The sequence below is a fragment of the Penicillium psychrofluorescens genome, assembly GCF_964197705.1.
Source record: "Penicillium psychrofluorescens genome assembly, chromosome: 4".
Taxonomy (NCBI): Eukaryota; Fungi; Ascomycota; class Eurotiomycetes; order Eurotiales; family Aspergillaceae; genus Penicillium; species Penicillium psychrofluorescens.
In genome coordinates this window covers 3,174,970-3,189,162 of record NC_133442.1, presented here as the reverse complement: position 1 = coordinate 3,189,162, position 14,193 = coordinate 3,174,970, and the positions used below count along the sequence as shown (strand labels likewise).

General features: G+C 54.5%; 7 protein-coding genes and 1 non-coding gene across 8 annotated transcripts; 4 read left to right on the top strand and 4 right to left on the bottom strand.

Moving 5' to 3' along the window:
- Positions 1-75: 75 nt before the first annotated feature.
- Positions 76-751, bottom strand: PFLUO_LOCUS6850 (uncharacterized protein; the record flags this gene model as incomplete). The annotated part of the gene is made up of 3 exons (XM_073784433.1): positions 76-146; positions 209-354; positions 435-751. 3 exons carry the CDS (start codon positions 749-751, stop codon positions 76-78), a joined length of 534 nt encoding a protein of 177 aa, XP_073640889.1.
- Positions 752-963: 212 nt separating this feature from the next.
- On the bottom strand, positions 964-1,744 carry PFLUO_LOCUS6849 (uncharacterized protein; the record flags this gene model as incomplete). The annotated part of the gene is made up of 2 exons (XM_073784431.1): positions 964-1,401; positions 1,460-1,744. 2 exons carry the CDS (start codon positions 1,742-1,744, stop codon positions 964-966), a joined length of 723 nt encoding a protein of 240 aa, XP_073640888.1.
- Positions 1,745-2,548: 804 nt separating this feature from the next.
- PFLUO_LOCUS6848 (uncharacterized protein) lies at positions 2,549-3,515 on the top strand (the record flags this gene model as incomplete). The annotated part of the gene is made up of 2 exons (XM_073784430.1): positions 2,549-2,919; positions 2,978-3,515. 2 exons carry the CDS (start codon positions 2,549-2,551, stop codon positions 3,513-3,515), a joined length of 909 nt encoding a protein of 302 aa, XP_073640887.1.
- A 1,046-nt stretch (positions 3,516-4,561) lies between these two features.
- Positions 4,562-6,874, bottom strand: PFLUO_LOCUS6847 (uncharacterized protein; the record flags this gene model as incomplete). Its single annotated transcript, XM_073784429.1, has 1 exon — positions 4,562-6,874. One exon carries the CDS (start codon positions 6,872-6,874, stop codon positions 4,562-4,564), a length of 2,313 nt encoding a protein of 770 aa, XP_073640886.1.
- A 353-nt stretch (positions 6,875-7,227) lies between these two features.
- PFLUO_LOCUS6846 (uncharacterized protein) lies at positions 7,228-8,502 on the top strand (the record flags this gene model as incomplete). The annotated part of the gene is made up of 1 exon (XM_073784428.1): positions 7,228-8,502. One exon carries the CDS (start codon positions 7,228-7,230, stop codon positions 8,500-8,502), a length of 1,275 nt encoding a protein of 424 aa, XP_073640885.1.
- A 347-nt stretch (positions 8,503-8,849) lies between these two features.
- On the bottom strand, positions 8,850-10,539 carry PFLUO_LOCUS6845 (galactokinase; the record flags this gene model as incomplete). Its single annotated transcript, XM_073784427.1, has 3 exons — positions 8,850-8,886; positions 8,943-9,824; positions 9,884-10,539. 3 exons carry the CDS (start codon positions 10,537-10,539, stop codon positions 8,850-8,852), a joined length of 1,575 nt encoding a protein of 524 aa, XP_073640884.1.
- A 267-nt stretch (positions 10,540-10,806) lies between these two features.
- PFLUO_LOCUS6844 lies at positions 10,807-10,888 on the top strand. Its single transcript has one exon. It is a non-coding gene; the product is annotated as a tRNA-Ser (tRNA).
- A 342-nt stretch (positions 10,889-11,230) lies between these two features.
- On the top strand, positions 11,231-13,585 carry PFLUO_LOCUS6843 (mitochondrial; the record flags this gene model as incomplete). The annotated part of the gene is made up of 6 exons (XM_073784426.1): positions 11,231-11,391; positions 11,452-11,550; positions 11,604-11,671; positions 11,722-13,142; positions 13,204-13,468; positions 13,533-13,585. 6 exons carry the CDS (start codon positions 11,231-11,233, stop codon positions 13,583-13,585), a joined length of 2,067 nt encoding a protein of 688 aa, XP_073640883.1.
- Positions 13,586-14,193: the final 608 nt, after the last annotated feature.

The following is a 14,193-nucleotide window of genomic DNA, read 5'->3' as shown; positions in this document are numbered from 1 at the left end:
GTATGGGTATATCAAGCACAGGTAAGCATTGTCACAACTGAAAAAGTAGATAAGAAACAAAACCAAGCAGATCTATTATTCATCATCGACAAAGGAGTTGGCCAGACGGCCGAAGAATGGGACTTCGAAGTGTTCGAGTGTGTCGACTGCGGGGAGTAATTAGGTCGGATCCATGTATCCCATAAACTAGACAAGAAAATAAACTCACCACCTAGATAGGCTTTCATGCTGAGAAAGCCGATGATCACAAGGTCGATGATAAAGAGAGCCCGGGACAAGAAACTGGACCAGGAGAGGATGAGATGAAGTATAAAGATGACGGTGAACAGCATGCTAGACTGCCAAGCGTGAAATCTGGATGATAATCCGAATCAGCACCAAGGTAAATTCTCTCCAACTACCCATTTCCCGCCTCCTCCAACACATGCACATACCGCACATAATCACTCTTATGCTCCGTTAGTAGCAAGAACACGCCTCCGGCCGGAGGCAGCAGCAGATACGCCAGCGCGGCCTCAATATCCATGCGAATAGGGAGACTAGTCTCAAACGCGCCCAAGCTGACATGGCCACTTTCGACATCGCGCCCGGACCCCGTGTGCCCGTTTCCGCCGGCGAAGTGACTGGGAGGCGGGAGGTCTGCCGATGCGCGCGGTGACCGGACGTTGGGCGACTTGGCGCGGTCGCCGAGGGGAGGGGACAGAGCCCGCTCGATCTCGGGGGACTCCTGCTGGTAGGGAGCGAAGTTCATCGTTTGTGTTTATGTGTGGGTGTGTGAGGAAGAAGGTCGTCGCAAGGTAGCAAAAGTAACGGTTCTCCTTATCGCTATCGGGCACGTTGACCCCTGGATGCCTGAGGCAGGGTATCGTTTGTTCTCATTTGCATCTCTAACTTATCTTCGTGGGAACATGACAAGAACAATAATGTACACGAAGAAAAACAATAGTCATCACAAACAGTAAATCATGAGGTCTTCCCCCGACCGCGGGAAACGCCACCCCCGCGCGCAATCCCGCTGGCTGGCCGCCGGGTCGCCGTCGTAGACCCGCGTGTAGCAGCGGTGGTGCGCGACGTGCTCGTACTGGTACTGGGCGTGCGCCCCAGACCTGTGCCCCGGACCCGACCACGCGTGGTTCCTCGAGTCCTGCCCATCGCGATGCGTCGTCGTTCTTCTTCGTCCGCCTTGCGGGCAGCCGCCTCTCGCTGCTGCTGGAGGGCCTGTTCGCGCCGTTCGGCGGCTTGTTGTCGTTGGATCGCTTCCGTTTCGATATCGGCGACGTCTTGTGTGGCGCCTTGCCAGTTGGGGTTGAGGAGGAGACGTTGGTTGTGTTCTGTCTGCGAGAGGATCCGTGTCCAGGTATTCAGGAGCGTCGATGCCGATGTGACTGTTTTCGAGACCGTCTGCATGCCCGGTTAATGAATGTCTGAATCAAATGAGTCCAATGGGCGCCCTGCTCACCTCCATGTTTCCCTTAGCGCGATCCAAGCTGCTCAGGAGCCCCTCGAGCACCTCATTGACGTGCCGCACGTTCTGCAGCTCGTTTCGCAGTGCTGCCTCTCGTGCCTCTTCGCGGTCAAACAGGGTGTCGCCGGCATCGTGCGAGGGTTGGGCAGCTGGTATCTTCTCATCGGAGGATCGTGGATTGTGGGCTCCCCGTTTGGACGGCGAGTTCCAGAGCTCCTCGGTGTCTTCGTCGGACAACTGGAGACGCTCCATCTCCTCGGCCGCACTGCGCGAAGCCATGTTGGAATGTTGAAATACAATCGGGCAGAAAGACAAATCGGGAAGGGCATCAACACGTTTGGTGGGGAACCAACCAACCAGCCACCCAAGGGCGGTGAGCGTGGCTGGGTAAACACATTCCACCTCTTCGTCTCCCTGTCTTCCCATCATTACATTGCTATTCCCTCCCATCTTGACTGCATCGTGGTTATTTGGGGTTGTCAGTCTTATTTATTGCCGTGTCTCGTGTGTTGGGCCTTGTCTCGATTTTTCCCGATTGATTTTCGCCCTTGCGACGCCGCGTGCAGTCTGACCCCCGGCCGGTCCTTGATCGAGACTGTTCTCCCAGAACATCCGACTAGCTACGCATCGTGTACAATCGGCATTGTTACCTCGAGGACTTCCATTCACTCTGCAATCATGGCGACCACTCCGCCGCCTCCATCACCCTCTGCCTTGCGCATGCCTGCGGCACCTCGACATGGCCCTGCCTACGATGGATATGAGCCCTATCCTACGCGCGCTTCAGCCAGGCTGGCCAACCAACGTGTGACCCGAATTGAGAAGACTCCGCCTCCCAGCTCTCCCAGTGTTCGAAGCAGAGCCAGTGGTTCTCCCAAAAAACAGCGCAAGGTAGAGGTGGAAGGGTTGTCACCTCCTAGATCGACTCCAGGCAGTCCTCGGAAGAAGGCTAGATTGGAGGGTCACGCAGGCACACACCCCACTCATTCACTGCCAGATTCCAACCACCACCACCATTCTCTTTCACACACTTCTGTGCTTTCCCACCCGTCCCTCTTGCATCCCCCGACCTCTCGTTCCACCATGGCTGGTGATATGCTTCCCACTCCCATCAAAACTCCTTCCAAGAAAGCTGTGGATGATCACTCTGCTGCTCGTGCTCTCTTTGCTCCCCCCATGTCCACCCTCAAGAGATCCAAGAAGCACACGGGTTTCTCCCTCGGGAGTTTCAGTGAGGATCTTGCTCCAGGCCAGCCTGCCATCCAGATCTACACCGACTCTCGTGACCGTATCCCCACGATGGATCCCACTGAGGAGAATCCTTTCTACGCCAATCCTGCTATGCCCAAGACTTCGGAGAAGCAGCCCACCCGCACCTCCAAGAGACGTGCTGCAAAGCGTGACCCCGAAGTTGAAGGTTCGCTCAACCGGGACGATGGAATCTACTGTGTGTTGTAAGTGCTTTATCTCCCCCAGTCTCTTGTTCCACATCATCTAATGACGTTTCTACAGCCGCGGAAAGAAGATTTTCAACCAGTTCAGCGAAGAGGCTGACAATGATGATGAGGAGGACCTGGGTCTGCTGGCTGCTCGTCCTGATCTGATGGACACCGACACCAGCGACCTCCTGACCGGTATCCAGCCTCTCACTCGTTCCTCCATCAAGCCCCGTGTGCTCTTCCCTACTGCCAGCAAGGATGATGAGCCTCACCACGAAGACGAGGCCACGGATGTCGAGGAGCAGGCTAAGGACGACCTGTCCACTCCTTCTCCCAAATCCCCCATAACCACCCCTGCCTCTCCCGGTGCCACCATGCGCCTGCGCTCTGGTGCTCGCTTCGACAAGACGCAGGTGGATGCCACCCCGACCATGGTGTCTGAGCTCAAGAAGACCGAGAAGAAGCCGAGCAGCCCCTTTGCCCGCTGGCAACGCAAGAAGCAGAGCCCTGATGATGGAATCAGCACTACGCCTAAGAAGCGTGAGGCTGGACCAGCATCCAGCTCTAGTGGCCCTGCTCCCAAGCGGACCCGGGGTGTTCGGTCGGCTTAAGCCCGTTCTCAGCGACTTGCCTTCTTGTTTCGTGTCACGCATCCCTTCAGCGCGGGGTTCTATCTTTCTTCTTCTCTTTCTTTTCTTCAGGGACATTATGCATCGTGCGACATTCAGTTTTCTCTTCAGCCATCTGTGCAGCCTTCTTTTTATGCTGCATGTCCACATTCTTATCCCTTGGCCTGTTGTAATTTCTTTCTTTCGTTCATGACAAACTCGTGTCTTCTTGGCCTTTCTCTTGGTTCCTACTTGTGCGTGCTGGGTTTTTTTTCTTTCTGGTCTTTCCATCGGAGTGAAGGGTCTTCTGGGACAGGATAGGATGGGACAAAATTGTTTTGTTTGGGATTGGGATTGAACTTCATGGATACCTCCTGGTGACTTGCATCCAACTTGTTTTTTGTATGCAGGACAACAACGGAGTTTTTGTTGCTTTTGATTCCCTCTCTTGTGTATCGAAGGTTCTTGCGTTAGACTGTCACGTCTTTCACATACTTCGGTCTTTTGAGTTTTCTACTGGCTTGGTCGAGATGGTTGCTTCGATTGCCCTGGTTTTGTTTTTGTTTTAATGGGAAATGGTAACCCAAACTATCCTTTCGATCAACTCTTGTGCTTCGTAGGTTGTAGTGTGTACAGTGCTTCCGAAAATCGGTAACACCACCTATACTCATAGCGCCATGAACACAGAATCTAGCTAAATTTAGCTTATCCATGATATGATAAGCCGTGGTGGCACTGTAACTCGGCGCGGATTCATCGGCCTTTGCCATTCACATATTACTGTAGTCGTCTAATTTGGAAAGATTGTTTGAGACTGGACGTGGATTTTCAGATGCATTCGGGCCCTTTAACTGCTAGTCGCCATACCAGATACTCTCAGATGCCGCCCTCTACTCACATTGCATACAAGTTGGATGGACAACACCTTGTTTACTCCGCCAGCTCCATTTAACCAAGTACATTATGCGTGTCATTGACTCGTGATGATAGCACTTTCCGTGCTGTTGAATAAAGAAATAGACCAGGATTCGACACTCCCCAGAAGCGCCTCAAACAATATCCAAGTCATCGTCAGTATCCGAGAATGGATTGCTAGCCGGATCAGCCTCAGACGGCCCACCCAGACTATCCCGGCCCGCCTCCCTGATCCCCTTCGCAGTAATAAACCGTGTCTTCTTGACACCACTGCCGTGGGGTTTATCACGAGCGCGCTTCATCGGACTCAAGCGGACATTCTGCGCCTTCCCGAAGCTGGACAGGTTCAACGCACTGGCGTTGGACGAGGGCAGTTTCGGAGTAGATGGAGTTCCTCCGGGCGTCTCGTCCTGTGCATCCTTGGATGTCTCGGCGTTGGCCGTGCGCTTGCGAAGATACTCGGCGCCCACGCCGCCGACGCGGTTGGAGAACAGTTTCTCGGTGATATCGCGCTCGCGCTGCTGCGTCGCCAGGCGTTTGCGGAGCCGCTCTTCTTTGCTGTCCGTTCCGCGGCCCATCATGCCGGCCGCGATGAAAGGGTCGTCGCTAACGTTGTCCAACAAGTTCGCTGCGGACTGTCCAGCAGCAACGGGGTTGAAAGAGGAACGGCCAGCGCCTCGGTTCTTTGGTGCTGGCGCCAGGTAGTAAGTAGATTGCGTTCCCCAGTGGTACTGGGGGCCTTCTTGCTTGAGGCCTTGCTTGGATGCGTCACCACCTCGGCCATCTCCCTTCTTGCTGCCTCCCTCACTGCCGAAAAATCCGGTTCGGGAGCCGGATCGGCCGCCAGGACCGTACGTACCAGACCCGCTGTTGACACCCGAGCGGTGGCCCTGGGTGCGCCGCACCTGAACGTCGACGTGGAAATCACAAAACTCTGTCTTTCGGCCGTCCACCCAAGTCTGGCATGTCTTGCCGTCTTTTCTCACGGCTTTGCAGAATCCAATGTCTCGAGCGTGTCCAATCTCCAGGACCTTGTCGTCGGATGATGATAAGGCGAGACTGAACCGGTTGGTGTCCAGCTTGTGTTTTGGTGGAGGCATGATCGTGGGGTTCAAGATGGCGATCAAGGTTCCTTCCGAGATCTTGTAGTAACGAGGAAAGGCCGTGTCGAACAGGAAGAGGTCAATCGTCCACTTCAAGTCAGTCAGAGTGATCGCCATGTATCTATTTGTGTTGTTGCGGCCATCGTCGTAAGGGTCTGCTTCTTTGGCAGTCGCGTTCCCCGAACGTTTTATATCCCTGGGGCTGGATTTAGATGCCACAATCCCAAAAACGACAAAGTCTCCATCCACTTCTTCTGGAAGCTCGAAGGCGGGCGCTTTCACTATTTTGAGGAGGTCGGGGATTCGGAAGATGGTTTTGCTAGCCAGGTTTCGGCTCAAGAAAGACTGGGGTAGAATGCGGGTTGAAAGATGCAAGGACGAATAGGACTCGAATTTGGATGGATCAGGCGACTTTGCCTCTTCCTCGTGCGTAGATGACACCGTTTCTGATTCCGCTGTATGGTTTCGTTTGTGTAGTTGAGATCGTCCTTGGCTGTCATCGCTGTTGTTCTCCGTTCGCCGCACGTTTGGCGTCGTCTGGCTGCGCTTGATGCCCAACGGACGAGACTGACCGAGAGACCGCAGGATATCCTCACGACTGAAGCTTTCCACTTGTCGGTCCCTGGCTGCTGACGGTGGTGGTGATGGCTTTGTTTCGGCAGCTGCAGTCTTGAAGGCTTCTATCTCGCCTTTGTCCAGCTGGAAACCCGAGCTGCGGTTAGCCTGCAACTTTTCTGCTCGTTCCATGCGAGACTTCTCAGCTGCCCGCCCTTCAGCCATCCTTTCACTGAAACTTTTGATCTTGCTGAGTCCAGCCGGGGAAGAAAGATCACTGGGCCGACGTCCAAGTTGATCATTTCTAGGAGCCCGCTTCAGCGATACATCACTGGCTTTCCAGCCCTTATCAATGCCCATCAGATATCTTCGCGGTGACGCCACATGGGCAGCCGGAACTTCTCGTTTCGTAGGAGACACAGGAACCTGGACTCCATCCGCGCCCGCTTTTCTTTTCTCCCCTCTCGGACTTCTTTGTACCTCCTGTAGCCGCGACGAGGTGGAACTGATCGCAGAAGATGGCCGGGCATTGCTCTGGTTTGAATCAGATCTGCCGCGGTTCTTTTGGAGCTGCTTCAGCTTAAGTCGAGCCTTGATCTCTTCCAGCTTGAGAGCCAGCGTCTCCTCGTCTTCCTCGTCATCTTCGTCCATCTCCTCATCCTCTTCCAAGATCTGTGCGGCTTTCGACCGGATGTTTGGGGTTGTGCTTGAGCGTTTCAAGGGCGACATGTTCTCACGACGGCGCTGCATATCCTCGTATTTTCGCCGTCCGCTTGGGGAACTCAGCATCGCCGCACGAGGTGATTTGGGCGGCCATTCGGTCTCGCCCACTAGTCCCTGGGTCAGTAGGCGAACCACAAATGGATGGGAAGCACATTACTGGTGGTGGTGTTCAAGGTCCTGAGGTCAAGGACGGTAAAGGATCAATCACCCTGAGGCCTGTATTGTACCCCATTACCGTGGCACCGATAACGTCCAGGCAGTTATTGAGGCGATATGGAGTATGTACTGTGGTAGAAGGTAGAATTAAGAACGAAAGTTAGCCCGATGTTCCACGTGACGCGTCTTAGATTTCCCGCGAGACGCGACTGTTGATCGTGTAGTCTGAACGACTTCTACAACAACAATCCACCAATCTAATAATGCCGCGAACACGATCGGCTCCAGCAGCCAAATCCGAACCAAACCAGGCACAACAAATGCCCAAGCCATTGACGCCAGAATCACCCTGCAAGACTTTCATTCTCCCCTCTTCAGCTAGCGACAATGCTCGACTATTATCCCTGCCGAATCCGCAGTCGGGAGACCTAGCGCGCTATTTCTTCTGTCCGGACCGCGGCGTCTACGAGTTTACCGTTATCGCATCACCTTCACAACCAGGACGAAGTATCCTGTTCACGCCTTGCACAGAGAATCCATCCAAAGATGATGATGCGGCCGTCATCCCGAAAGCCACAGTCGCGAAGAAGGCCGAATTGCTGGTTGCAACACCAATTGACACCATATTCCTCATGATCCCATTGCTCGCACCTTCTTCAAAGTCCGGCGCTTCCCTTTTTCAGCCGCTGGACGACATAATTGACTCTCAAGACGACCTGCCACCGCATCTGCGCCATGTTCTCTACGATGAAACGTTTCGGCCATCCCTCCTCTCGCGCGTGGAGGCTATCTGTGATACTGTGGAAGCGGGGGATGAGAAACTGTTCCGCTTCAGCGAGACGAAGCTGGTCCGGGAGTTGATCGGTAAAGCGGAGCGCATGGTCGCTCATGGCCTGCCGGCAAGCTTGGAAGAGCGGTTTGTTCGACAAGCCCTCGCTACTCCGCTGATGGCCGTCAAACGGGAAGACATTGTGACGAGCCAGACCTCATCGATTGAGGGCGAATTAAGCACGAAATCAGAGGAACGGCCGGACTCGCCGTCGACAGTGGCCACCACTGCGACACCGTCTGTGTCGACGCCTGCGGGCGAATCGACCCCAGCTCCTCAGCCACCCGGTGCTGAAGACTCCACGCCTTCAGACCCCGTAGCTCGTCTCCTGCGGATCTCGACCGCGCTGGCCTTCATCAAGGAGTCATACCTCCCACCGTCCCTGTGCACCCGGCTGGACGAAATCCTCGCCTCTCCCGAGAGCCCGCTAGATTTGAAACCTTTGACGGAGCGTCTCAAACAGATTGCTAGTCTCCGCGCCGAGGCCATGGCATCACGGAATATGTCTGACTTTACCCGCAAGCGCGGATTGGATGACGATGAAGAAGCGGAGACAAGAGCCGAGAAGAAGCGTAAGAAGGACGAGGAGGAAAAGAAGAAAAAGGCGGCTGAGTCTCGAGGTGTTCGGGACTTGAAGAAGGTCAATACGACTGGGATGAAGAAAATGAGCGATTTCTTCGGCATGGCTGCGGCCAAGAAGAAGACTTGAATGCTGCAATGATGGCAAACAAGATCTCATTCAACATCTCCATCCCCAACTCCATACACGTCTGCCGCAGTGAAGCTCTTGACGCTCGCGATCTCATCAAAACGACCATCCAGTATGGGTTTATGTGCAGCATGACGGAGCGGCAGCATTTCTACGCGATCTAGACGGATAGCGACCATTGGGTCTCGATACACCTCAAATTTCGCGCCCAACCACTATATGATATATCTATGCAGTGTTTCGCCGGGTGGGTATGTTTCTTTTTGGAACATACAATGCTTTTTTGGAACTCCTATAGCCAGCAGCCCTCATGCCAAGAGATCTGCCTTTTCACGATAGGACAGGATTTAGAGAGGGATCTGGTCAATAGCAGCTCCCGTAACCCTATAATGAAAGTCAATCAGTAACCAAATCTCACATCAGAGGATCATAAAACGTACAAGAACGAGCCATTGGACGGCTTGCTGATAACCATGGCCTGCTGCAGTTTCTCGGCGCTGATGTCCGGGAACTTCTTGAGATAGTACTCGTCGCGAAGAGCATTGGTAACCGCCTCAACCTTGCTCTGGGGCAGCATGTGGACAGTGCAACCGCCCCATCCAGCACCAGTCAACCGGCTACCCCAGGTACCAGCACGGCGAGCAATAGCGCAGATGTCGTCGACCTCGGGAGCACTGCAATCGTAGGCCGTGCGGCACGACTCCTGCGACTCGTTCAGCAGCTGGCCCAGGTATTGGATGCGCTTCTCGTCAAGCTGGGATGATTTGGCGAGGCACGCCGTGAAGTCGAGCACGCGCCGAGCCTCCTTGAAGCAGTGCAGGGCGCGCTGGCGCAGGAGGAACCGATCTGCTTGCACAGGAAAGGCGGATAGGTAGGTAGACTCGAGCTCGGCGACGGTGATGCCCAGCAGTTGAGCCATCTCCTCGCGCGTGTAGCCCTGCTCCTGTGTCAACAGGTCCTGCACGGCCTGGATCACCGAGTCGATCTGGTACTCCAGGGGGTCCTGCAGCCGCTCCTCCTTGATCATCAGCTGTTGCTGGAAGTTCCGTAGACTGTATCCCAGCGAGCTGTTATCCTTGGGGAGAGTGAGACCGAAATGCTTGGCCAGAATCACGGCCGCCAGGGTGCATTCTGCGACGCGCAGGTTGTAGTGCCGCGGGGCAGTGTCGGCTTTGTTCGAGGTGACGAAGCTTTGTGCCATGAGGAAGGTGATCTCTTCCGCGGCCGTCGGGATCGGGACGTGCTGGGCCTTGAATTGCGGGAAGAATTGGGTGTAGAGCAGATAGCCACGCTTCGAGAAGATGGAGGCTGCTTGGTCCATACTGTAGGGAAGATCATCAAGTCAGAAAATATAAAATCACTGCGGATTGACGGTACTTACCCGCCCGAGTACACGCCGACAGCCCGCTCAGAGACGACCGCCAGATCCAGCAGGTCCTGCTTGGAGACGTTGTGGTTGTTGGCCTTCATGACGGCCAAGGCACTGGCACAGACGAACGCGGCACTGCTGGAGATGCCACCGCCGGGGGGAACATTGCCATCGACCAAGATCTCCATGCTAGTGGGGACGAGCGAGCCATCGGACTTGTGCTCGCGCAAGAACTTGAGTGCGCCCTGCAAGCCGGCCTTGAAGTAATTGATCCACTCGTGCTTCTTGGGATCGATCTCGATGTCCGTATCATGCGGGACACTGAACTCGCGCGTGGGGAATTTTTCGGGCGAGACATTGGCGATCTTGATGGTGGTGCCGGATGCGCTGGCGGGGACGACCTTGACGGCCATGATCACGTCGACGCTGACGGCGGTCGGCAGCACATCGTACAGCGAGTAATCGATGTGTTCGCCGATAATGTTCACACGGCCGGGACTGCGCGCGACAAAGTCCGGGCGGTGGTTGTAGGTCTTGTTGAACTGCGAGACCAGCGCTGCCCACCGTTGCTGGTGTTCTGGCGCAACCGACGCGACGGAGGCATTGTCGGTGGCATAAACCTCCGCGATGGATTCGGTCTGCGGGACGAGCTCTTGGGAGGCAGGCATGGTAGATAGGAGGAGAGAAAAAGGAGTGAGAGGGAAAAAAAGAAAACAGAAGAGAAAAAGGGAAAACGATGATGACGGAGTATCTCTCGGTCAATTTGCGGACCGTTGGTGGGGATGCTGCGTGCGGTGACCGTTTGGAGATAGCGCGGTGCGGGGAGACAGTCTCTGGTAGGGCCGAATGAGGCAATTCGATGCTGATTGGTTGGAGGCGCCAGTTTGCGGGTGCTGGTTGGTAGGAACAAAAGTCTCGAGCTTTCGCTACTCCTCGGCACTTTGGCGGAGTTGGTTATCGCGCAAGCCTCGAAAGCTTGTTCCTTTGGGAGCCTGAGTTCGAATCTCAGAGGTGTCGATTGGTTTTTATTTTACATTCTATATTTTACACCTTGCATCTTATATATCTTTTTTTCTTCTTTCTCTATTCTTCATTCTTTATTGTCTTCTTTCTTTGCCCTCCTCGGCGATGCTAATGTTCACTGTCTCCTGTTGAACCCGAATTCTCTGATCTCGGTCCAATGGGATCAGGTGACGTCCACGTGACTCCGACTTCGGAGCAGACTGGAAGGCGAACCAATCGCACCTCGGATCGCCTGAGTCACCGGTTTTCTTCAGATGCCCCGGAGACAAACTGAAAGTTTCTCCCTTATACTCTCCACTCTTCTCGACTGGCCTGGCTGTCATCCCAATGACGATGATGCCTCTAAGACCATCAAAAAGCGCTCTGCGCTCCATTCACCTGCAGAGGCAGCTTGCCTCGGGGCGTCGACCTTTTTCCACTGCCTTTGTGGCCTCGGCCTCGCCCCACCGCTCTTTCGGTCAAAAGCGCAGTCAGAGCACAGCTACCGCACAGGCTACGTGAGTGTTTTGCACGACAATTGATGGGAATTGCATTCATACTGACCTCGGTGCTGTTAGTGGCTCACGCCCCGCGCCGAGTCCGGCATTCAACCAAGAACCGCACCGGAATGAGGTCTCTCCTCTCCAGAACCGCCAGCTCCCTGAGCTCGATGACTCGTACGTCCCGAGATCGTGCATGGAACATATTCGTGATACTAACCTACCCCAAGAATGGTCGGCATGACCGGTGGAGAAATTTTTCATGAGATGATGCTTCGCCTTGACGTGAAGCATGTCTGTGAGTCAGGCCGAAAGATATTGGAGAGTTCTATACTTATCAATCTCTAGTTGGATACCCGGGTGGTGCCATTCTCCCCGTGTTCGATGCCATCTATAACTCGAAGCACTTTGATTTCATTCTCCCCAAGCATGAACAAGGTGCTGGTCACATGGCCGAGGGCTATGCCCGTGCATCTGGAAAGCCCGGTGTTGTCCTGGTCACTTCCGGCCCCGGAGCAACCAATGTCGTTACTCCTATGCAAGATGCCATGTCCGATGGCACTCCCATGATTGTCTTCTGTGGTCAGGTCGTGACCGGTGCCATTGGTACTGACGCTTTCCAAGAGGCCGACGTGGTCGGTATCTCTCGGGCATGTACGAAGTGGAACGTGATGGTCAAGTCCGTTGCCGAGCTTCCTCGCCGCATTCAAGAAGCATTCGATATCGCCACCAGTGGCCGCCCGGGCCCCGTTCTGGTCGACCTACCCAAGGATATCACCGCTGGAATCCTTCGCAAGCCCATCCCCATGCAGAGCACTATCCCCTCCCTCCCCAGCGCAGCAACCATGGCCGCCCGTGAAATGGGCAAGAAGCAGCTCGATAGCACCATCGCCAAAGTCGCTCGCCTGGTCAATGTCGCCAAGAAGCCCGTTCTCTATTGTGGTCAGGGTCTCCTCGCTCGTCCGGACGGCCCCAAGATCTTGAAGGAGTTTGCGGACAAGGCTTGTATTCCCGTCACCACTACCCTTCAGGGTCTCGGCGGATTCGATGAGCTGGATCCCAAGTCTCTTCACATGCTCGGTATGCACGGTTCGGCATATGCCAACATGGCCATGCAGGAGGCCGACCTGATCATTGCTGTTGGTGCTCGGTTTGACGACCGTGTCACTCTTAGCATTCCCAAGTTTGCGCCCCAGGCGAAGCTGGCGGCTGCTGAGGGCCGTGGTGGTATCGTGCACTTCGAAATCATGCCCAAGAACATCAACAAGGTTGTTGAGGCCAATGTTGCCGTGGAGGGTGACTGTGCTGAGAACCTCGACCTGCTTCTGCCCCATGTTCACGCCGTCAAGGAGCGTACCGAATGGTTTGAGCAGATCAACGACTGGAAGGCACGCTTTCCTCTGTCTCTCTACGAGCGCCAGAGCGTCAACGGCACCATTAAGCCGCAGCACCTGATCGAGACGCTCAGCAAGCTTACTGCCGACCGGAAGGAAAAGACCATCATCACCACCGGTGTCGGACAGCACCAAATGTGGGCTGCCCAGCACTTCCGCTGGCGCCACCCGCGGACCATGATCACCTCTGGTGGTCTTGGTACTATGGGCTTCGGTCTTCCTTCGGCCATTGGTGCCAAGGTGGCTCGGCCTGATTGCCTGGTCATTGATATCGATGGCGATGCTTCGTTCAACATGACCCTGACCGAACTGTCCACTGCTGCTCAGTTCAACATTGGCGTGAAGGTTCTGCTGCTCAACAACGAGGAGCAAGGAGTAAGTTTTTTTTTTTTTTTTGGTCTTTTATTTTCAGTCCATACTAATGACGTTCACTTAGATGGTCACCCAATGGCAAAACCTCTTCTACGAGGATCGGTACTCGCATACCCACCAGCAGAACCCCGACTTCGTCCCTCTGGCCCGCTCTATGCGCGTTGCCGCTGAGCAGGTCTCAAATCCCGCCGAGGTTGAGGAGAAGCTGAAGTGGCTGATCGAGCACGATGGCCCTGCCCTGCTGGAGGTCATCACTGACAAGAAGGTCCCTGTTCTTCCCATGGTGCCGGCCGGCAGCGGTCTACACGAGTTCTTGGTTTATGATGAAGGTAAGCTTTGTCACAGGAGAAGTCTTGATGGAATGAATTTCCGCTGACTTGTCATTCTCCACAGCCAAGGAACAGCAACGCAAGGCCCTGATGCGGGAGCGGGGTGTGAAGTTTTGAAGCTGCCCAGAATGGACGCCCTTTGACCATCATCATTGAGGCGTGTTTCCGTTGATATCCATGGCGTTTCTTGGCAGGTTCACCAAAAGCGAAAGGGGCAATGGTCGTTGAACTCAACTAACGAAAAAACGTCTTGTGCCATTGTACCCTTGATTGTGGTTACTTTCACTTGATATGGCGTGCTCTGGCGCCTCGCCTTTCTCCCCTGTTTCCCCGACCGGGGCCGCAGAATAACTGGAGACGCAAAGCATTCCATTATACATTCTAGTGCTGTTCTTCCTTTGCCTTATTGTACATAATCATAGTAGTATTATTCGTTGAACCAGTTGTACTTTCCCTCCATTCCAGTTAGGGCTTTGCATTCCGACGTGATCATCCACGTGACCTGATGACAGCCGCGGTTCGGATCCGATCGATGGTGACTGGATGGAGCTCCCCTCTTCTTCCTCAAGGGCATCTTTGTCGGGGACCTGATTTTGTTTCCTTCCAAGGCTCACCTCACTCCAGTGGCTCATCTCGTCATTTCCCGATCTCCTCCCCATAGGCTCCACCCGGAAGATGCTGAGCCCTATTCTTCGCCCCATCTCATGAGCTTTTTTGAACAGTCG